Source organism: Mytilus edulis, chromosome 10 (assembly GCF_963676685.1).
Source record: "Mytilus edulis chromosome 10, xbMytEdul2.2, whole genome shotgun sequence".
NCBI classification, from domain to species: domain Eukaryota; kingdom Metazoa; phylum Mollusca; class Bivalvia; order Mytilida; family Mytilidae; genus Mytilus; species Mytilus edulis.
Genome location: NC_092353.1, coordinates 22988907 through 23013184, shown reverse-complemented (window position 1 = coordinate 23013184; position 24278 = coordinate 22988907). Strand labels below are relative to the sequence as shown.

At 32.9% G+C, this 24278-nt stretch overlaps 2 protein-coding genes across 2 annotated transcripts in view; one reads left to right on the top strand and one right to left on the bottom strand.

Annotated features, from left to right (window-relative positions):
• Nucleotides 1-24278, bottom strand: part of LOC139490679 (glucose dehydrogenase [FAD, quinone]-like) — a 542951-nt gene that overhangs the window by 22056 nt on the left and 496617 nt on the right. The window lies entirely within an intron of this gene.
• Nucleotides 7869-9419, top strand: LOC139492649 (uncharacterized). Its single transcript, XM_071280801.1, has one exon. It carries the CDS (start codon nucleotides 7869-7871, stop codon nucleotides 9417-9419), a length of 1551 nt encoding a protein of 516 aa, XP_071136902.1.

Sequence of the window (24278 nt, the reverse complement as noted above, 5' to 3'; positions counted from 1 at the left end):
TTTAATTATGTTTTTATATAGAATACAACGTTTTTTTCTCGTTTGATTTGTTTTACACTAATATTTTTTGAGGCCCGAAACGCGCGTCTGGCGTATATACAAAATTTATTCCTGGTATCTATGATGAGTTTATTTACAACCACTGGGTCGATGCCACTACTGGTGAAGATTTATTTCCCCGAGGGTATCACCAGCCCAGTAGTCAGCACTTTTTAGAGATGACATGAATTAACATTGAAATGGTTATATTTATAAATTAACTGTTTACAAAATTTTGAATTTTTCAAAAACTAAGGCTTTTCTACCTCAGGCATGGATTAGCCTTAGCTGTATTTGGCATAACTTTTTTGGAATTTTGGTCCTTAATGCTCTTCAACTTCGTACTTTATTTGGCCTTTTTAACTTATTTGGATTCGAGCGTCACTGATGAGTCTTTTGTAGACAAAAAGCGCGTCTGGCGTATATGCCAAATTTAGTCCTGGTATCTATGATGAGTTTATTAATAACTTGCTGTTCGGTGTGATGCAGACTTTACCTTGACCTATGATGGTTTATTTTTATAAATTGTTACTTGGATAGAGAGTTGTCTCATTGGCACTCATACCACATCTTTCTATATATATCAAGACCATGAGCAATCACCTTTCGGTGTTTTTCATATTAAAATATGTTTTTATCCCTAGTTATCACATGAGGGACTGTAATTTCAAGGCAAGTGGGAACAATCACATGTCAGAGGGTTATTTACCACCTATTGTTCTAAATCAAGGTCCAACAATGCTTGTTTATAGTTAAATATTGTGGGTGCAATGGTTTTGGTCTTTCTGTAGAATACAATAGGACCAGACTTATTTTGAACTGAATTGGGAATTTAGATGTTACCTCCTTGTGATGAAGAACGTACTGAAGCTGATTGCAGTCACAGGATAGTTCTAATTTTATGTAACCCAAGCATATGACGAAGATGTGAAAAAAGGTCATCAAAGATCCTAGAGTGCAATCTTAGATAAAAGTTTTGTATTAGGCCGATAGTAATGATTTTTTCCATTACTACTTTGGTATCGTACGGTAGTACATGTATTTAATAAGTTCATTCCATTAAAATCACTGCATTGTAACCATATGGCATTGCAGTACCTAGTTAATAGTTTCTTTATCCAGAAATTTTCAGAAAGGAGTAATTTTTACAGGGCTTTAGTGTGCGTATTTTCATAAATGTGGAAGGATCATGGTCCGGTTGATTAAAAAGGTTATAAAGAACGCTGAATTCCGGATCTCTATTATCATTACGGTGTTGATTCATCCTTTCACTTGTTTGTCTTTTGTGCTCAAAATAAGATGTACAGTCATGAATAAAACATAAGAGTAAAACTATTATATTTCCAAAATAGCTGGTATTATACATGATCACATGTTGTATCACTCGAAAAATAAAGGGCTGCGCTTTAGCGCATGATACGCCCGTTACTCTTTTAACTTGTCTTTTATGCTTTAAATGAATTTATATGATCAACTAGAAATATATATACAAATCAAAAGAGATGTTACATTAATATATTCACCAAAGTTTCATAAAATCCCCCTTTTTTAGGTATAAAAATTCATTACTTAAGAAAACGTAAAATCTAAAATTTATAAAAATGAAAAGGGAGCTTATGTCAATAGATATAAACAATTTATCAAAGTTGCATAAAATTTTGTGAAAGTGTTAGTTATTGTCCCAAAATTGGAAAATCCCCCCTTTTTTAAGCATAAAAATTCATAACACGGAAATGTAAAATCTGAAATTTATAAAAATTGAAAGGGAGCTTACATCAATAGATATAAACAATTCACCAAAGTTTCATGGACAATGGTGAAAGCCTTTTTGAGTTATTGTCCGAAGTGTTGAAAATCCCCCTTTTTTTTATGAATAAAGCCCCATAAATCCAAAACTTAAAATCTGAAATTTATAAAAATTAAAAGGGAGCTTACATCAATAGATATAAACAATTCACCAAAGTTTCATGGACATTGGTGAAAGCCTTTTTGAGTTATTGTCCGAAGTGTTGAAAATCACCCTTTTTTTTATGAATAAAGCCCCATAAATCCAAAACTTAAAATCTGAAATTTATAAAAATTGAAAGGGAGCTTACATCAATAGATATAAACAATTCACCAAAGTTTCATGGACATTGGTGAAAGCCTTTTTGAGTTATTGTCCGAAGTGTTGAAAATCCCCCTTTTTTTATGATTAAAGCCCCATAAATCCAAAACTTAAAATCTGAAATTTATAAAAATTGAAAGGGAGCTTACATCAATAGATATTAACAATTCACCAAAGTTTCATGGACATTGGTGAAAGCCTTTTTGAGTTATTGTCCGAAGTGTTGAAAATCCTCCCTTTTTTATGAATAAAGCCCTATAAATCCAAAACTTAAAATCTGAAATTAAAAAAAAAACGAAAGGGAGCTTACGTCAATAGATATAAACAATTCACTTAAGTTTCATGGAAATTGGTGAAAGTGTTTTTGAGTTATTGTCCGAAGTGTGGACGACGGACGGACGGACGGACGGACGGACAACGGTATACCATAATACGCCCCGTCTAAAAGACGACGGGCGTATAAAAAGCAATCTACAAATGTAAAATCATAAAAATGAGACAGATAAAATTTTAAAAACGCTATCTACGACGAACACTATACCCTCCGTGTACATACTTCTCATCCCGAAAAACATATGGATATTACAAAAGAGGCCAAAATGACACAGAAATTAACAACTATATGTCACCGTACGGCCTTCAACAATGAGCAAAGCCCATACTGCATAGTCAGCTATAAGGGAACTGTTATATAGAAACATTTATTAATAAGTGTATTATTTACAATGTACCTGCAAGAGATAGGCATTTTTTGGGTTACTGTTTTTAACGCTCCAAAACGCATTTCAAACTAAAGACAAAATATAATGGAAAAATAGCAAGTTTGGATCAACTTCACATGTTAAATGTGACTCTTTTCTTGCTTCTCTATAATCTTACCCGTCTCTTTTAGTACATTGTCCCGTTGGATACGAATAGAATATTAACAGCGAATAAAGTATCAATACAATAATCAAGTTAATTATGAATAAATGCGAGACCATTTATTTATTTCACCAGGAAACTGCATCACAGGGTCAAACTGTAAATGGAATAATCAAATAATATGAACCATGATAAAGACAATTTCCTATTGAACAATTCGACAACAAGACTGCATAAGGAACTTATATATCAAATTAGTCCGATTCTCCGGTCATCCCAACGTTAACATGCCAGTTTCCTTACAAGAAAATTGGAGCCATTAACATTAATTTTGCTTAGCGAAGTTAAAAAAATGTTCAACAAGACAAAACGACGTCAATTTAGAGATACATGGACAACACATTCCTTTCATATATTTAAACACCTTTTGACAGACTTTATTTGCAAATACTGTTTGGTACGAATACCCCTTTATATTTTGTGTCATTATGACTGGTTTTAAAAAATCCCTATCATTTATTTTAACATGAGAAACATTAAAAAAATTACAGGTGTGTTCAGAAGTCGCTTTTGGAAATGACTGACTAGCAAATGACTTAATCAAATTGAATTAAGAGCAAAACTAAAATTAAAATCCAAATCTATAGCTGCATTATTCACAAAAGAGAGATCTTAGAAAAAATAAATCCAGCCTTTTCTGTCCTAGTATTTACATATGCAAGGTCAAAAAAAATCTGCTGTGTTGATAACCAATACCTTACCTCAACACAAGTCCTTAAAAGCAACCTATATCAAAATGGTTGACTAAAGCTTTTTAATAAGTTCGTACGACTATATTGCAGTTGCAGATCAAGATGGTGTGTAAGGAATTATATTTAACCAACAGTGTTTATCACATGTGGATTATTACAAATTCAAACGATCAATCCCAAAACTTTCAGTCATAATCTTAAATGTTTTCACTCTGATTTAAACAAATCAATATCTGAAACTGACATTATTTAGATGCTTGATTTCTTGATTAACAACATACATGTAGTTGTTACGTAAGGAAGACGTGATTTTCAACAATCGGCTTTTCAATGGGAACCAATTGTCCTCCTCTTGTCGACTTTTTCCTTTATTTATATGAAGCTGACTTCATACTGAATCTTTTTAGGAAGAAAGAAAAGAGTAGCAGTATCTTATCCAAGAATAGATTACCTTGGCCGTTTTGGCACATATTTTTTTGGAATGTTGGGTCCTTAATGCTATCTAACTTTGTACCTGTTATGGCTTTATAACTATTTCGATCTGAGAGTCACTGATGAGTCTTATGTATACGAAACGCGCGTCTGACGTGTTAAATCATACTCCTGGTACCTTTGATAACTATTCTAACTTTACATTCTGCTATCAAGATGATGTTCTCTCACTAAATAACTCAAAACCTTGTTGAACGCATTCATCCCAACTTGAGAAATACAACATACATCATATCTTGGCTTACACTGAATAATTGACAGTGACGGTCTCTTGAAAACAAAACTTTACGACAAATGAGATGATTTCAGATTCCAAACTGTGAAATCTCCGTTTCTATGAATCAACATTCCAGCATCTTCTCCATTCGCATAATATATCTCCAAATTGATATCTTATAGCAGGGTATCGTAAATACCGCACACTGGACGTTTACTATGTACCACGCTTTATGTAACGTCACGTCACCTTGACGTGTTACTATGCTTTTCTAATACATCTATCAAATAGTCAAGACGTCTTTTATTTCTATCACCCACTTTATGATATTATGGTGCCGTAACCAAAAGGGAAAATGGATACGAAGATGAAAGCCGTACGAGCGGGACACAAAGGTGCAGTAACGAAACTCCTGAAGAAATTTGAAGAAATTCAACAAAGTTCCGAAGCGGATCACGAGGAAATTTCAACATTATTAGAAGTAGTCACTCAGAAGAAAAGAACTTTAGAGAACATCAACGAGAAGATTTTGGAGCAAACTTCGGATGAAGATGTAGCAGTGGAAATACAGGAATCAGATGAGTACATGTTCAATTTAGAATATAAATTACGGCAAATTACAAATTGTCAAATTCAGTTCAAAATCAGAGTATAACCGCAAATGAACCAATTTCATTGAATTTGAACCCTCATGCCGATAGTTTTATACAATCAGTTCCATCTACATTTATTAGTCAACCTTCAACATCAGCAAACCAACAATATACGCATAGCTCAAATTCACGCTCATCGTCTAGCGCAAACAGCGAGTATCACAAGCTACCAAAGTTAAACTTACCTATATTTACCGGAGATATACTAGACTGGCAATCGTTTTGGGACTCCTATGAAACCGCGATCCACACTAATCCTACACTGAGTGATGCACAAAAATTCAACTACCTAAAGTCCCTTCTACAAAGCGAAGCGTTACAAACTATAGCAGGTTTTTCCATGACGAACACAAATTACGACAAAGCAATTTCATTACTCCAGGAAAGATACGGACAAACTCATAAAATCGTCCAAACCTACATGCAGGCCTTACTTGATTTACAGGCTCCAATTAATACAATTACTAGTCTCCGTAACTACTATGATAAGACAGAAACGTATGTAAGAGGTCTCGAGTCACTCGGACAGACAGACGATACGTATGGATCACTACTAGTCCCTGTAATTCTAAATAAATTACCCGCAGAGATACGTCAACATTTAGCACGAGAACACAGATCCACAAACTGGACCCTACATGATTTACGCAAAGCGCTTCTCGAAGAACTTAATATTATGGAAGCCGGAAAATTACCGGAAAAAGTAGAAAGCCCACTCGCTACCGCTACATTCTTGACCAACGCAAAATCACGTACAAAATCATCATTCAACAAGAACGAAAGGTCGTATTCGGATAAAAAGATAAACACAAAGCAATGCGCATTTTGTCACGAAATTGGACACACACCCGTCAACTGCACTAAAGTCACAACCGCTAACGCGCGGATGAATATAGTCAAGAGTGAACGACTGTGTTTCAACTGCCTACGTCACCACAAACTAGCTGATTGTAAATCAAAAAGTAACTGCCGAAATTGTAACAAACGTCATCACACTAGCATATGCAGTAAAGATGAGAAATCTGAGGAATCGAGCAAACCGCCAGCCAATGAAACCGAAAATACGGTATTAATTCGTCCCTAACACAAAGAACTCCAAATGTACTGTTAAAGACAGCCGTCGCTACTGTTAGTTCGAGAAAACAAAGTACAGAAGCCAATATTTTGTTAGATGAAGGTGCGCAGAGGTCCTTCATAACAGAGACTCTTGCAGAGAAGTTGGATTTAGTTTCAAGCGGAAACGAAGTAGTGCACCTTTCCGGTTTCGGAGAACAAAATAGACAAGTAAGACACATAAAATCGGCAACAGTTTATATTCAAACAGATGAAGGCGAAAATATACCACTAAACGTGCTAATTATTCCTGAAATTGCAATGCCACTACAAATTCACGTGAAATCCGTTACTAACATGAGACACTTTCGAGGACTAAAATTAGCACATCCTGTATCGGACGATGACATGTTCGAAATTGAAATACTAATCGGAGCAGATTATTATTGGAGTATAGTTGAAGATGACATTATTAGAGGTGAAGGACCAACCGCCGTTGAATCCAAGCTTGGATACCTCCTATTAGGACCCATAATGACAAGTACATGTACCACAAGTAGGAGCTCTATTCTTAATGTTATCGTATCACACAAGACGGAGGAATTAAACCTAGCGAAATTCTGGGAGATTGAATTGCTTGGAGTTGAAGATAAGACCGCAAATACTGAAAACGACGAATTTCAGAAAATGTACGAAGAAACAGCAATATCTTACAATAACAACAGGTATATAGCCAAACTTCCGTGGAAAGCAGAACATCCACCGCTACCAACAAACAAAGCTGTTGCTTTCAGAAGGACTGAGAGTGTAATTAAACGTTTACGGAAGGAACCAAAATTACTTTTAAAATACGGATGAATAATTGATGAGCAGGAAAAGCGAGGGTTCATTGAGAGAGTTGATAACAAAGAAATCAAACAAAATATCAAGCTGCATTACATACCACATCACCCAGTAAAGAAGGATTCAGTCACGACGCCCATCAGGATCGTATATGATTGTAGTTGCAAACAGACACCAGATAGTGCTAGCTTGAATGACTGCTTACTGAATGTACCGCCTAAATTAAATGAAGTCACCGCCATACTACTCAGATTCCGCTTGAATAAGTATGCAGTATCTACAGACATCGAAAAGGCGTTTCTAAATGTTGGACTGGACATTGAGGACCGGGACGTAACTAGGTTTTTCTGGTTGAGTAAACCAACAGACCCAAACAGCAATTTAACAACATACAGATTCAAGTCCGTACTATTTGGTGCTACATGCTCGCCATTTATATTAAACACCGTATTATCAAAGCACTTGAATAACCATCCATTTGATTTCACGGAAAAACTTACCAAAGATTTATATGTAGATAACATTGTATCAAGCTTTGAATCAGAAGAAGAACTGTTGAAATACTTTAAACTCGTTCGTAGTTTATTTGCAGATGGAGGATTTATTTGCGCTCATGGGCCTCGAACAGTCAACTATTACAAGTATTAGCAAGAACCGAAAACGTTATGGACCAAGATCAACTAGTTAAAATCTTAGGATTACGATGGGATACAACCAGTGACACATTAGGATTCGTTACGCCTAATCTGGATACATCAGAACTAATAACAAAACGCGAAGTACTAAGACAATCATGAAGGATTTATGACCCGCTAGGAATATTAAGCCCTATAACCGTCCGCAGTAAAATGTTAATGCAAAACATATGGGAGAAAAACTTCAACTGGGACGAATTACTACCTGACTCAACGATCACAGAATGGGTGAATATCAGAAAGGATATACAGGAAGCCACAAAGACAGTTGTACCCCGACATTACTTTGATGAAAGTTCAGACACAAACAACGACAACGTTATACATGTATTCACGGACTCTAGTATGAAAGCCTACGGCGCATGCGCGTACATTGTCGCAAACGGAAAAAGTTCGTTAATAATGGCAAAGAACAGAGTAGCACCTCTGAAACAACTGACAATACCCAGATTAGAATTGATGGCTGCCGTAATTGGAAGCAGACTTTTAGCACACATTAGGAACACTTTGCAGATAACCCGTGCAGTTTTATGGAGTGATAGCCAGATAGTTTTGACCTGGTTAAGTTCAAAGAAAACTTTAAAACCATTTATTTCAAACCGCGTTAAAGAAATTACAGAGCTAACAGAAGAGTTGACTTGGCGATACTGTCCAAGTGAGTCAAATCCGGCTGATTTAATGTCAAGAGGGATAACCATAGACAAGTTCAAAGACAACAGACTTTGGATGCATGGCCCAGATTGGCTCACAGAAGAAGATAATTGGCCAGAATGGCACACAGATGAAGCAATAATTTTATCCACTATTGCACAGCAAGAAGTCGTAGTAGATACCGTACAAGCTACACAGAACAAATTTTCTATACACATGATGCAAGGGATCGGAAATGTCATCGATTTGAATAGATTCAACTCATTCAAGAAACTTCTTCGAATTACCGCTTACTTGAGAAGATTTATAACAAACTGTAGAACACGAGCTATACAAACAGGTATGTTAAACACGATCGAAATACAAAACGCATCTATAACGTGGATACAATACACACAGAAAAAGCATTATTCAGAAATCATTCAAGATTTGCAAACAGGAGAGGGGAAAAAACACAACCTTGTCAAACAACTAAAATTATACATAGCTAAAGACAAATTAATTCGCTGCGACGGACGCATTCATAATGCACCTCTTGAAGAATATACAAAATTCCCGATATTGCTACCCGCAAAAGACAAATTGACACAACTTATCATAATGGACGCACATGTTACTCATTTTCATTCAGGATTATCGAGTACCGTAACATTACTACGCCAAACCTATTGGATACCATCGATACGACAAGTTATCAAGAGCTTTATGCATAAATGCGTGATCTGCAAGAAAGTTGCTGGTCGACCGTATTCCGCTCCAGATCCACCTCCTTTACCTAAAGACCGACTAACAGAAGCACCCCCGTTTACAGTAACCGGGGTAGATTTTACTGGTGCCTTGAATGTTAAAACCATAGATGGACTTACCAGTAAAGTATACATTTGTCTATTTACTTGCGCAAACACTCGTGCTGTACATTTGGAAGTAGTGATGAATTTATCTGAAGAGACATTCATATTAGCGTTTCGAATATTTGCCAGTAGAAAATCATTACAGTATATAGTGATTTTTGTGACATATGATTGGTGTCATACATGTAAGGAAGCTGTTTAAAAAGAAGGCAAACAGGTGAAGTTGAAATGATTGCTTCTGTTTTTTTAAGGACGCCATTACGAGTTGAACGTTATGGAATGTTCTCCCCACAGATGATAGCGGATGTTCCTTATGTCGTTACTATAATCCCGTCCTCTTTTCCTGGGTGAGACCCACGGAATTATTACCGCGTTTGTACTAAAATAAGCAACATGACGGGTTCCACATTTGCTAAACTTTCTGAGTCAACTTAAGTCATTTCAAGTTTTAAGAAGATTTCAGGTAGCTCAGTCTTCAGGATTCAATATCGTGTGTTGTGTAAAAGTGTCTGTCTGTTTGTCTGTTTGTCTTTTTTATGTTTTAGCCATGGCGTTGTCAGTTTATTTTTGACGCATGATTAAATTTCCATCTGATGTCTTTCGTACATTTTTTCATTTAACATTTCTGCCGTATAGTTTATTAGACAAAGGACGGGGCTTGGACATTTAATATTACGTCATCACGTAAATAATGATTGATCGTCACGTATATATGTCAATCCGAGGCGATTTATCAATGAACTACAAGCGCCGTCATTCATATAACCAAATATCTATAACAAGGCTCATGTAAATTCATATTCTTAATCAAAATCAAAATCAAAATATGTTATTAAGACTTATTACTAATAAATAGAACTGTTTATTTTACTGATTTTATACGCTCGAATATCTGTTTGACCTCGCTTTGTATTTTTTCTTTGCTGATATGAAATCAGTAGTAAAACATAAATGTCGTTAGTGTACTTATATTGGATTTATTTTGTTTTTAATCTCTTTTCTTTTACGTTATTTGGACGTAGACCATTTGATTTCAATACTTGAGAGGCTTTCAAAGTAAATACTAGTAATTGTACAATGCGTACTTTTAACTTTTTATTGTACAATATGATGAACTTTCACAAAAAATATTTTGTATAACCTGTTGAAACCAATCTGAATAGAATCTAAGTACAAAACCAGAACCTAAAGGGATCACTAAGTTTGATAAACGTCTTTGAACAGATTTTCCATTTATTTCTTTTTTTTATGATACAAATTTCATGTTTATTGCCAAATACATCAAGTATAAGGTTACCGTTGTTTTTAGCAAACTAATACTGATTGTCTGATAAAAAAGACGATACCGAAAAGAAACAAATAGTTGAAACAATAAGCTAACACAACCGTAAGTTCGTCAAATTTCCTATCAAACGTATATACTTTACAGAATGAGTACGTATTTTATCAGCCACATGTTAGTGCACGAGACAAATTTAAAGGTGTGTGCGCTTTTCGGATCAATCAATGTCCTGTATGTACTATCGGTTCTTTGACGTTTGCCATATGTGAATGAACTATCGTCAAAACTTTTCAGAAACTACTTTTAAAACAGAATATCTTCATATTTTGGTAGAAGCTCAAATTGACTGAGTTGAATCGTTTTTATACACCTTTTTTCCTATTTCAGATACTTGAAATGAAACGTTGTGGTATGCTAGGCATTGCAACACGCGCATCCTTGTTCGAAAATACCAATGAATTAAACAAATTCCAATAAATAGATTTGTACCTAAATCTTCTGTATAAAAAATAAAAGTCGGCTAATACTAATGTAAAATTCACAACAAATATGTCAAAGGGGAATGGACAACGCTATGGCAAAAAATGTTGAGAGAACAAAGCCAAACTAGTCTTATCCTTTTTTTATTCTATCGTCACAGTAGACGAAACACGCGCCTTTGGCACAAATACAAAAATTTCAATTCTGGTATCAATGATGAGTTTACTTATCTAAAAGACAATTCTTAAAAAATGAAAAATAAATAATGGAACAACAGCATTTAATGAGATCGTATTCATATATTACAGTATTTAACAGAATATCTCTGCAATAAATGATTAAATGAATTAAATTGCTAGAGTGTACAGTCTGTTCGTGCATCAAAGATATCAAACTTTAACCTTATTAGCATGAAGGATGTTCATAATCTCATGCTTAATTATTAGTGCCTGATATTAAAGAAACCTTCGATTGACTGCGGTTTGAGTTAATAATATTTGAAACTTCCTTAACAAGACGATACCGATTAGGATAACCACTGCTATATATCCTACGTGTTTTCAGTTGCTTTTTTTATGCTTGGTCATCGATATTTTCTGTGTTTCCGAAGTTATCTATCATATTCGATTCATCTATAACTTCATAAATTCCCTCTATTTCCACAGAAGGAACGTCCTGGAGTATGTTTTCCTGTATATTTGTTATTCTTTCATTATCAGGCGTGTTCCGTCTTAAATAGTTGTAAATCTGCTTGTAACGTCGCTGAAACACTGTACACAGAAGTATGACAAGGGCAAACGCACCAGCACAAACCGAATAGATGAAGATTTCGTTGTGGAGACCTGCAAATGATTACAACCAAAAGGTAAACCGACACCAAAAAATCATTTTTGAAATATGGATTAAAACATTTTAACTTTAAACAGTTTAATTCAGGCAAAGTGACCACAATCGGTAAACATTTATATAAATATATAACATCAAGGAACACTTAAAATTTGAGAGAAACACAATATATACATTAATTATTTTATGTTAGTGCATCTGTTATTTGATAGCTAATGTGACTTTAAGTATTGTTCAAGACTATTCCCATGAATATCCCAATTACTAGTAATTCAAATTCTGCATACTGCCCTTTATCTTTTCTTGCATCATTAAGTTTTAACGCTATGTCTCTAAAACGTAGAGGACAAACTTTAAAAGAATCAATGTCTAGATGTGTACCCTTTGTTATGTACTGATTGATATTTTAGTCTAGGGGAACATAACTTATTTATTAGTTACAATTTCCTTTGTGAATGTCTTCGATTACTTCGAGTACTATTATTGAATGTCTGTCATATTTGTTATTTGTCAATTATTTTTTTCATAAGTTAGACCTTTAGGGGTTTTTTTTCGTTTTCTTTGTTTCATATTTTGTCATGTCGGCGCCTTATTTTGCTCAATATATGGTTTTAGTTTTTCTTATTGTTAAAAGTCGTACGATAACCGGGTTTTGCTTTCATTTACGTCAATGCGTTTCTAGTAGATATTTGTTGCACTGGCAATCAGACCATATCTCGTGTTTTATATTTATCAAGAAATAATAATATCCAACTAAAACTTGGGAGTGAAATTCCGTTGAACACAATCGAATGATGTAAAGATGAAATTGACTGGAAATTCATGATTATGACTTTTGTTCATTCGATGGATGATATATCAAAGGAAAGATTGGAAATAGTTCTTAAAAAATATTAATGCCAACGATGCATAAGCCAACATAACGGAGTTTACATTTTTAATTCCAATTGGTAATACAGAACCTTTTTAAGAAATACGGTAAAACCAATTTGCCTCAAACAAAATCTATGAAACATATCACATAAGGATTTAAGATTGTCAATGTCTATGTTCCTGTTCTAAATAGAGTGATTTAAGATTTTGTAAGTCTACTAGGTACCAAATCGGATCTGAAAATTTACCATTGGTGTTGTAATCCTAATGAGACATATTGTATGATTGTGATTCACATGGTGTGTGGTGAATGCATATCAAAATATGCATCTGCTGTTGGCGCATCCAATATCAAGTCTTTTTGAAATTCATAGGATATCCTCAGTTTTTATTTAAAAATGATGGTATTTATATACCCAAAGTGTATTCTGCAATGAGGAAATATTATGAAAAGTCCAGTGATGCTGACCAAAAAGCACTCCATTTATTGCAAAACAAGACAAATGTCCGTCCAAAGCTGGACATTCATAAACGCAATATAGGATTTTTGGTTTAGATTTTGTTGTCGTGTTCGTTAACCACTATTATAGTAAAATTTTGGATAATTTTTTATGTAAGTGATTTATTTAATTTCACCTTGAATGTACAAATATATATATATATTCCAGCCAAGGGCCAGCTCCCACTATACAGACTGAATTAATTTGAGGTTGGAATTAGTTATAAAGTAAAGTTTTCGAATGTGTAGTGTGATATTAAATTATCCTCCTTAGAACTGATATTTTCTTGTCTTATTCATTAATGAAATTGACAAACTAAAATAATTATTCACTTTTAAAAAGCCATAGTTTGGTTCTGTTTTTTCAAAATAAGCAAATAGTAAAAACTCAAAAATACTGAACTCCGAGGAAAATTCAAAAAGGAAAGTCCCAAATCAAATGGCAAAATCATAAGTTCAAACACATCAAACGAATGGATAACAACTGTCATATTCCTGACTTGGTATTAAGAAACATCGCTAATGAACTATTGACTTGCAAATGAATTCGACTAGAATCCGCATTCATGTGAACTTTGATTGAAACTTATATTTCAGTTATGAAATGGAAAAGAATTTTAACATGCAAGTAAATCAAGGTTAACCATTTGGTTGTCTGGTTAAATCTTGGACAAATCAGTCTTATACAAGTTTTGTGCAATTATTAATATATTTTTAAGCTACGTGTATTATATGAAATCAAATAGACCTAGAAATCCAATATTGCACAGAGTCGTAATCTATTTGTATCTATGTTTATGTTTATATCGGGTTATATAACCGTCAAGTTTCCATATTTCAGACTGGCTCGATTAACAAAATATTTGACCGCATTAGCCAAAACTGACCATGTTTGCACTCTATGATAAAATTGATATTGGTGCATTATAAATCAGTATTTTGTCTAACTCAACTCAGGACAGGCTGAATAAAACAAATGACAGCACTATATGTTGAAATACAATAAATACAAAAGTGTGTCTACATCAATTAAGAGTGCCAGGATGTCGTCTTTTTTCATGCATCTCAGAATGGCTCATATAACAAAATTATTTGACTGCATTAACAAAACTGACCATATTTATAAAAAAAGAAATGTGGTATAATTGACAATGAGACAACTCTCCACAAGAGACCAAAATAACACAGAATTATAGGTCACCGTACATACTGTATAATAAACACCTGAAAATGACTGTACCAAGTCACGAATATGACAGCTGTACTCCAATCGTTTGATGTGTTTGAGATTTTGTCATCGGCACAAACATTTCGATTCAATTAAATGTTATGGGTATATTTATAATTGATAAATACTTTTTAAGTAAATTGTGTAAAGATACATTAAGATAGGAGCATAGTTTAATGAAAACATTAAAGAAACCTAATATTCTAGTACTTTAATTTCATCTGCATACATATGCTTTTCGAAACAATATAGAAGACAAAACAAAATCTTTACCAATGGTGCAAAATATGGTTTAGACCGTGTATACCTGTTTGTGAATAATGGACAGTAGCTTCAAAGGGGAGGGTCATACTGGTATTACTCTTATCTATTTTTTTTATCTATCTTTCTCTGGCATTATCGTCTTTTTTCATTTAAGTTTTGTTTCGCAACTGGGGTATCGTTTTGCAGTATCATGTCGGTTAATTTTATTAATGTAAGCATTTAAAATATATTGATTTGACATACCGACCTGCAATAGTAATGGACTCGTACCTACATATTTCAACAAAAAAGGAGCAAAACATACCAAAAGGACATTCAAACTCATAAATAGAAAATAAACTGAAAATGGCTTGGCTTAAACAGAATAAGACAAACAGACAAACAAATGTACAAAAAAAACAACATATAAAAGCTATATTCGGCAACTAAACGGTGATACTAAAGTGGGTGAATTTTCAGGTAGATATTCATAAAATGCCTGAGCGATGTGGTTCAAAATGCTCAAAAACACAAGAATTGCTAACTAACATGTACTCATACCTCGATTATTTATTTTAGGCTTAAATGTTGTGCGTAATGTTCTTTCTACATTGATCTCAGATGTTGAATCTTTACGTCTGGTCATGAACGGCTTCATTGTATTAGACAAAAATGTAGTAAACACGATGCTTTTTGTCATAGTTAGTGTATACCGTAATTGGTCAGTAGATTCTGTAATGGCTTTGAATTTAAAACAATAAAATACACAGTGTAATGCATCAACGTACATTCATATGTAATACGTTCGGGTTAATATATTAAATACAACTCAAATGTGTTTTTGCTATATTTCATTATTCATTATTTTTAATTCCTAATTACTTCATAATTTGTCTATTTCAAAAATTATTCTTCATCAATTACAGATCTTGAGCGGATAATTCCATTTGGTCAGTAACTTAATATTTTTATTTGTACATAGTCTAATATTTCTATGAATAAGGCTTTGTTCACCGTAGGGTGACCTATAAATGTTAATTTCTGTGCCATATTGGTGTCTTGTGGACAGTTGTCTCATTGGCAATCATACCACATCTTTGTTTCTATTGTACAAAATGATGTTTGTTTTCTCTTTTTTCTGTTACATGTTTTTCATGCCGAGTTATTTATAGCTTCTTATCGGTTAATTTATCGCCATTGAGAAAGCCTTACAGTGTCCTGTAATCTCTTACATTCTCTTCCTTTGGTCTCTTCGACATATAGTTGTTGTCTCATTAATGATCATTTCACAATTCCCTATAGTTATATGATACATATATTTTGCACTAGATATCTTATTTGCGATAGTCAGTAAAGTAAGATATGATTTGTCTACATACAAATCAGAAAAGGTTTTCCTGCATTAAAAAAGAATGTCTAATAATGGTTGTTCAAAAGCAAATTGTAATTTGTAAAACAATCTACGCTTGTACTTATAATTGTTTAGCTTTGAACAAACACCCTACAGCTTCAATAATTAACGTCTATAATTTACTCTACGGAAATTCAAAACGTTAGTTATTCTTAAGAAACTCACCCTGTCGAATTTTCACAATAGTAAAAACGTTGAACAAAATAAATGAAATAAATTGAACTCGCTTAATTGATTTGTTTCATTTTAATAATGTTTATCTTAGTAGTTGTCATTGACATTCGAGTATGTAATTCATATATTAAAAACAGTTTTAAATGGATACCAAATGTTATAATAAATATTATTATTACATTGGTTGCAATGAATTACATTGATTTCTCAGTGAAATAAAAACCGATATTTTCACTTGTGAAATAAACGTGGTTATTTCACTCCTCTGACGTCATACAACAATAAGCGTTGTCAAGACGTGGATAACGTCGGACCAACACAAATTGTGAATGCGTAGAAAAAGATATTGTTCCTTACATTTTCTAGTTTAATTTCATAAAATAGTCAATTGCCAAAGTTATAAAAAGAATCACTGATCAAAGAATTCAAATTTCGAAAAATATTCAACTCGTGACCGAACAACACTTATAATTAACTCATGCGCTGCGCGCATTCGTGAATTAATATGTAGTTTGGTCACTCGTTGAATACTTTAATTTTGGATGTAACGCGTCTTCTGATTGGCTGACGTTATTTTGTTATAAGCCCATAGCCATAATTTAGTCATGTGACCGCGACGTCGTCAACGTTTTTTCATGGTTTTCTACGGTTTAAAATGTAATTTAGAATTAAATTATAAGAATTGACTGTAATATTTTTTCTGTCTATTCGAAATAACTTAAAAAATCGGGTGCACACTGTTAAATAACCCGCTACGCGCGTTATTCAGTGTGCACCAATTTTTTTATGTTATTTCTTCATAGACAGAAAAAGTATTGCAGTCATTCCTTAAATGTTTTTCTCTTTTCAAATTCTTCGATTAATAGTTATTCTATAAATAGTAATAATAAAAAAGTTAGCGATGGATTCCAGCTAACAAACAATGTTGTATCAGGTATAATAGTTTTCTGTATCATCAACGTTACCTGTAGTTTCTTTTGGCATACCAAGTTGAATGTTGACACATCCTAATTTATGATCACATCTACAACAGATGCACTCAATGAAATAGTTTTTTTGTTGACAACGTCTTCTATTCGTAATATGAAAAGTCATTTATCATGTAATAAAAGGTAAAGTGGAGTATACATAAAACGAGACAAACCCAGAATGCAGTGTTTTTTTGTTTTAATATGTTATAATAATTTGAACATTTGCCTTTTTTCTGCTTACACTCTTTGGATTATCGACAGGATATTTAACATGTACTTATAAGGCAATGAGGTAAAGTGCAATTTAGTAATTTAGTAATATTACATTTTTAATGTTGTTGCTTACTGATTTATTACAAAAGTTGTGAATAAAGCTAAGAATGGGAATGGGGAATGTGTCAAAGAGACCACAACCCAAACGAAGAGCAGATAAACTGTAAAGGCGTCTTTCAAAAAGCCGAAGAGCTAACCCATTGTTTTGTACGCTTAAAAAAGAGGAACGAAACTATGTTTCATATCAGAGGAACAACTAAACTCATGGATTGAAAACAAACTGACAACGCCATGGCTAAAATAAAAGACAAACAGACAAATAGATAGAAGACACAACATAGAAATACACTGGGGGTGATCTGAGGTGCTCCGGTAGGGTGAACAGATCCAGATCCACGTGTAACATCCGTCGTGTTGCTTATATTATTAAAAATCCAGTATGTAATCTTATTCGGCAGGTCACATTATTGAAAAGTGATGAGTATTGTCGTTACGACATTATGAACATATCCGATATCATCTATGAAACGGTTATTCCATAAAGATCAACCAACTCGCGACAGTCCGTAACTTGGTTTAATAGCTTCCACGTTAGCAGCAATCCTCAATCAAGGAAATTATGATAGGAAATACAAGTTTAAAAGAACTTCTGTAAACTTGACGCGAGAATATTTACACTTAATTTTCGACCGATTCCGTTTTATTGCCCAAGATATTTCCTGCACGTTACAATACTGTCGTGAAGGTCTGATATCTATACTATTAAACGAGAAGACCTAATTGTGTGTGTCTCCTCCCACAATAAATTGATCATCATGTCTCTGTGTCCTATAGGTACCATGCATAGTCGCATTTGTCATCCATTCTTTATGACTATTCAGCTTGGGTTATTTTGGGAGAAAAAACGAAAATAAAGGCGTCCAGATATTCATTCCATCATCAGACCGACCTTTATGTCAGACATGACTTCCGGTTTTAACATTGAGAACCAATCGTATGATAGATAACAAAAATGAAAAATAAATATGCCAATCAGAGTTTTGTCCATATCGTGCTTTTTAGATCGAAAAAAACACAACTATTAAATCTCGGTTTTAACTTACACATCGACATAATTTTCATAAGTACTCGGACGGGGACAGGACAATTATTTTTGCGTGTATCTGCATGACTGTATACTATTATTAAAATGCTACTATAATATATGTATGACTCAAATCTATGGCGGGTTCCAAATCTATGGCAGATTCCTTATCTATGGCAAATGTGACGTCATGCCATCTCAAATCTATGGCAAGTTTTGTAATTTCCTAATCTATGGCATATTTTTGTTGTTTCAAAATCTATGGCAAATTTCGTGCACTTGGAATATAATGCAGTATATATGTAACACTCCCGAACGTGTCCTTCCCCCCAAACGTGTCTGATTCCCCCAAACGTGTCTATTCTCCCCAACGTGTCCGTAATATTCAATATTCCCCAAACGTGTCCGATTTCAGAACCCCCAAACTTGTCCGATAATTGTTATTATAATGCAATTTGGATGTAACAATTTTTTTTATTGGCTAAAAGTTGCCGTCAAATCCACAGTTGACCAGGCGTAACTAAGGAGGGACCCGCCATTTTGAATTGGTTGAATCAACAAATGTTCGATTACTACTATATATAAATTCAAATTTAGACAATTTTTCAAGTTTTATCGTATTTTTTCTTTTCGTAATGCATCAGAATCGGAATAACAGTACTGTTGTTGAAGAGTTGCCACCGTCAATTTCGATTTGACGGTCGCAAATCTTCGTTTTACTGTCTCCGCTACGCGTCGCCAGTAAAACTGCAAAAAATTGACGGTGGCAACTCTTCAACTACAGTACTGTTATTCCTTAATTAACGTGTCCACTATTACGCGCCAGAACGTCTCACGTCTTTTAGCGCTAATACATGTATGTCTTAAAATAAATCGATAACGTTTACGGCAATTCTATTAAGAGGGGAGCAATTGATGAGATAGCCATTTATTAACATTAGGTAGAACTCCACAGTTAGGTGGGTAGTTTCGCATTTTGACCCCTGTGGATTTTCCAAATATGAGAGCTATTGTGCAATCAAAATTCATTTTAGGATAGCTGAGTATCAAAATAGCCTTCTTATTGGGTTTTAATGAACATCAAGATTATGTAATGTATGGAATATAGGCTGTTTTCTGTCTGACAGTCCATATTTGCATTTCCGTACCATACATTGGTCCGGCAATTATTGTAATGTTTTTTTTCAACTTTTTATCGCACAAACTTTGTGATGAGATTTTACGTAAAAATGAGGCGAAAGACGCCCATTTTTTACTTGATCATTTGGAAGATGTATGTCAATAGTTTCTAAAAAGTTATCACTCAAAGGCATTGAAATTCTAGTGTGATCAAAATTTTGGGGAGATATTAGTCTCGATTATCCAAACGCTCCATATGTTATTGTTGGCTGTAAGAACGATAACTCTGGTGCATCGAGACTAGCACAATGTTGGCTTATATTTCTATATTGGCAGGAAATATCAATGATATTGTTTTATAAACACTGTTTTAAAAACTTTGAATTAGGCAAAATACAAAGAATTTTCTAGTTTTAGGCACAGATTATCGTAGTCCTATTTGGTATGACTTTATCATTTGATTTTTCAATGAGTCCTCAATGCTCTTCAAACACAATCGTTATTCGCTAGATAATTTTTCTTTTGACTTGATTGGAATTTTCATCTAAGTTAGATTAGATTTGTTAAAACTTTTCTATCAAAAATGAGAAGGCATTCATGTTAATCTGATTAAAAAATTATATAAAAACTATTTCCTTTTTCATATCAAACATGGGCTTCACACAAATATCACTTACAAACATTAGAAAAATATTTGTCGTACATCTTACAAATATCAATTAGAAATATTATGTAAAAATGTTTATAAAATATTTCTTTTTTCATATCGAACATGTGCTTCAATCAAATATCATTAACAAACATTTGGAAAACATTTCTATCATACATCTTACAAATATCTATTAAACATGTTATCTTAAAACGATTATGAAACAGTCTTTAACTAATATTTTCTAAATAAAATGACAAAATATATTGTTATGATGTTATTGAAATATTCATTAGATATTACCATTTTTATATTTTTAATTAGGACAAGAAAATTATATTGATGTTACACCAAAAAGATATTTTATTATACATCAAATTTATTCTTTACACAGATATTAGTCAAAAATGTTTTATAGATATTTCTTTTACACATCTAAAAAGTATATAAATTAAATGTAATATAAAAATGTCCATCAGATATTGTTTGAATATTGCAAAGAAATATCTCCTCGACATACAATTGTTCTCATTTATAAAACTGTCTATTTAACGTTTTAAAAACATCAGCAAAGAATATTAATTTATTTATTATAAAAAAATATTTACAAATAATGTTTTTATAAAATATTTTTTGGTAAATATTTTTGACAAACATATATATAACCAGTCAATAATATCATGAAAATATTATGTGTTAGCTGGGGAGCTTCCCTTCTTTTTTTTTTAACTAATTTTAGAATTTATGTTTCCGAGTCAGCAGTTCTCGTGAATTGTTGATATCTAGTGATGTAAGCTGCTGCCTTTAGACAGAATCTTACAAATTTTACATTTCCAAGTTATGGTGGTTTTATATATTAAAAAGGGGGAATTTTCAAGTTTCTGATAATGTTATCAACAATTCTCATTAAACTTTGGTGCATTGTTTATATCTATTAATGTAAACTCCCTGATTGATATCATAAATTTCTACTATGACATTGAGAAGTAATTGAACTTTATTCTTAGTACATGTGACACGCCTGGCCCATCTGGTTATTGAAAATAGAATGCCTATTGATGTCGTTTAATTTCTTGCATCCATTTTATTTGAATTTAAAGGAATAGTTGTTACATGTCTGTAATAATATAAACAAACCCCACATTGGTGTAAAACATGTACAATAATCAGACATCAAACTAAGCCAACCTGGATGTAATTGAAAGACAACTAGAGCATGTAGAGGTCATACACAGTTTTAAACAAAAGACAAAATAATGAAAAATATAGCAAAGTTTTGAGAAGAATTACTATGAAATGTATTCGCAATATTTAGAATATATCGTTTAAAATTTAGGTTCCACCTATCATTTTAAAACTGGTATTTCGTTGCGGCTAGTCTATCAGAGGGATATTTCATCGATATGGAATCTTATTTTATCATGAAGTCAGATTTGAACATTGACTTGTAATTGTAATTTATTGCAAATCAGCATATAATATAATGCTATAGCATCAACAACATATATAATATAGTAAGCGACATAATACAAATGCAAACAGAAAGCAAAAAAATAACAAACAAAAAACAAAACCAAAATATTAAACAAATAGTATTATATATAATCTACTTTATCAGTTGTGACCGTAGTTTCCAGTTTTCATTTAACAAACAACAAAGTTTTAATACTAAAGTTCTTGAACATGTTTGAATAAGTGATAAACATTTTGACATATTAGGCCAAGAACAATAATATTTAGGCAAAAATCTTAAACGCAGATGTTTATAGGCTGGACAAATCATTACAAAATGATATTCATTTTCAGTAGCTTTCATATTGCAACATTGACATAGTCTTTCATTACAAGGCACATTATTATATCTACCAGTTTCAATGTTGAGTTTAAGTGAACCACATCTAAGTTGTGTTAAGAGTTTAAGGTAGCACAATACAAAGATTTTTTCACTCCCAATCAGACAACTTTAAACTGATGTAACTCATTTCATCCTTCTTTATATTTTATAAATGAGGTATCAAAAGAAAGAAGAAAGATCAATCTTTTAAATTGTGATAATTTCATTATGACATAATTATTACATTATTACAACACAGCTTGACCTCCAAAACTGTGTCCCAGATTTCCAAAAACATCAATAGAACAAATTTTATACCCAATTGAATTTAGTGATGTCTTATGAATTGATGTTGCAAACTTCATTGAAGATTTATGAGAGAATGAAATACAAAAGGAAAAATCTGAGACACAGTTTTGGAAGTCAAACTGTGTTGTGCAAGAATCTATAAAATATTTTGGGATGCTATGAATAACAAAGATGCTAAATTCATTCAAGTATGGACATCACAATATGGCAAATAATTACATAACAATCAATTATGTAATAATTATGTCATAATGAAATTATCACAACTTGAAAGATTAATCTTTCTTCTTTCTTTTGGTACCTCATTTATAAAATTTAAAGAAGGATGAGTCAAATTACATCAGTGTAAAGATGTCTGATTGGGAATGAAAAATCTTTGTATTGTGCTACCTTAACATTGACATCAAGAAGTAAATATTTTTCCAAACAAAAGTCAATTTTGAACATTTTCAAAATATCCAATTTTTCACAATCCAACATACTAGAACGCCAGCTTTGTATAAACTGATCATAGAGGCGTAGTTTCAAAACATCATATGAAAAAAATACATTTTAATGGTTATACCGTAAAAAATTATAACCAAGATCATTTAACAAGGTACGAACATTTGACGCCCATTTGTTTTACCATTCTCAGCATCATTAACTAACATTTTATATACATCAAATACAATAGGAGGTTTCTTGGTAACAATTTTTAACCAATATTTAAGTATTCTTTGTTTTCTAATAATATGCATTTGCAAATGTCTAAGTTCACCGATAACAGCACATATAGGTGAATTTTTACCAACTTTAAGTACAAATCTACAAAATTTATTATGAACCTGTTCAATGTCCTTGGCATGATGAAACCCCCATATCTCAGAACCATAGCTTAAGATCGATCCAACAAGACTATCGAACATTTCACATTTCTGTTGAGTTGATATGTACAACATCTTAAATGAATTAAAGAGTGACGCAAGGGCTTTATTAGCTTGCTGGGATAATCTCTTTTGGGTTTGCTGAAATTTTCCGTAATAGTGAAATAAATTCCCTAGGTAAACAAAAGAGTTCACAACTTTGAGCTCGTGCTTGTCATAATACCAACTGTGATTGACTTGTTGCCACCCATTACGGAATACAATTATTTCAGTTTTATCTTTGTTCACCTCAATGTTCCATTTTGAACAATATTTTAGAAGTTTATCAAGAAGTAGCTGCAGTGCCTCTGGTGTTTTACCGAATAAAACTGTATCGTCAGCAAAAAGTAGCAGATGAATCAAAATACCATTCACACTAACGACGTTGTTACTTGTTTCAAGCTCCTCAGCAATGTCATTAATGAAAATATAAAAATTAAAGGTGATAAAGGCTCACCTTGTTTCACGCCAGAAATATTTTCAAACACTTCCGAAAATTCTCCATCAGTTTTCACACGGAGGCGCACAGTTGCATATATCGACTTTATCATAGTAATTGTTTTGCTACTTATTCCAGAGTTAAAAAGTTTATACCATAATATTCGTCTGTCTACATTATCAAACGCTTTACAGAAGTCAACAAATGCACAGAATAGTTTTTCTTTATTTTGTAAAGTATGAGAAATAATACCATGAAGCACGAAAATTGCATCAATTGTTGATTTATTCGGTCGGAATCCACATTGGTTTGCAAATAACTTTTCGTTCTCCTCAGCCCATTTTATAAGACGTTTGTTCAAAATATAAGTAAAAAATTTTGAAAATATACTGACAAGCATGATTCGTCTATAATTATTTGGGTTTGACAGGTCCCCTTTTTT

What these genes read in the sequence shown, in the direction of transcription:
- LOC139492649 (XM_071280801.1), top strand. Translation starts at nt 7,869, where the DNA reads ATGTTAATGCAAAACATATGGGAGAAAAACTTCAACTGGGACGAATTA.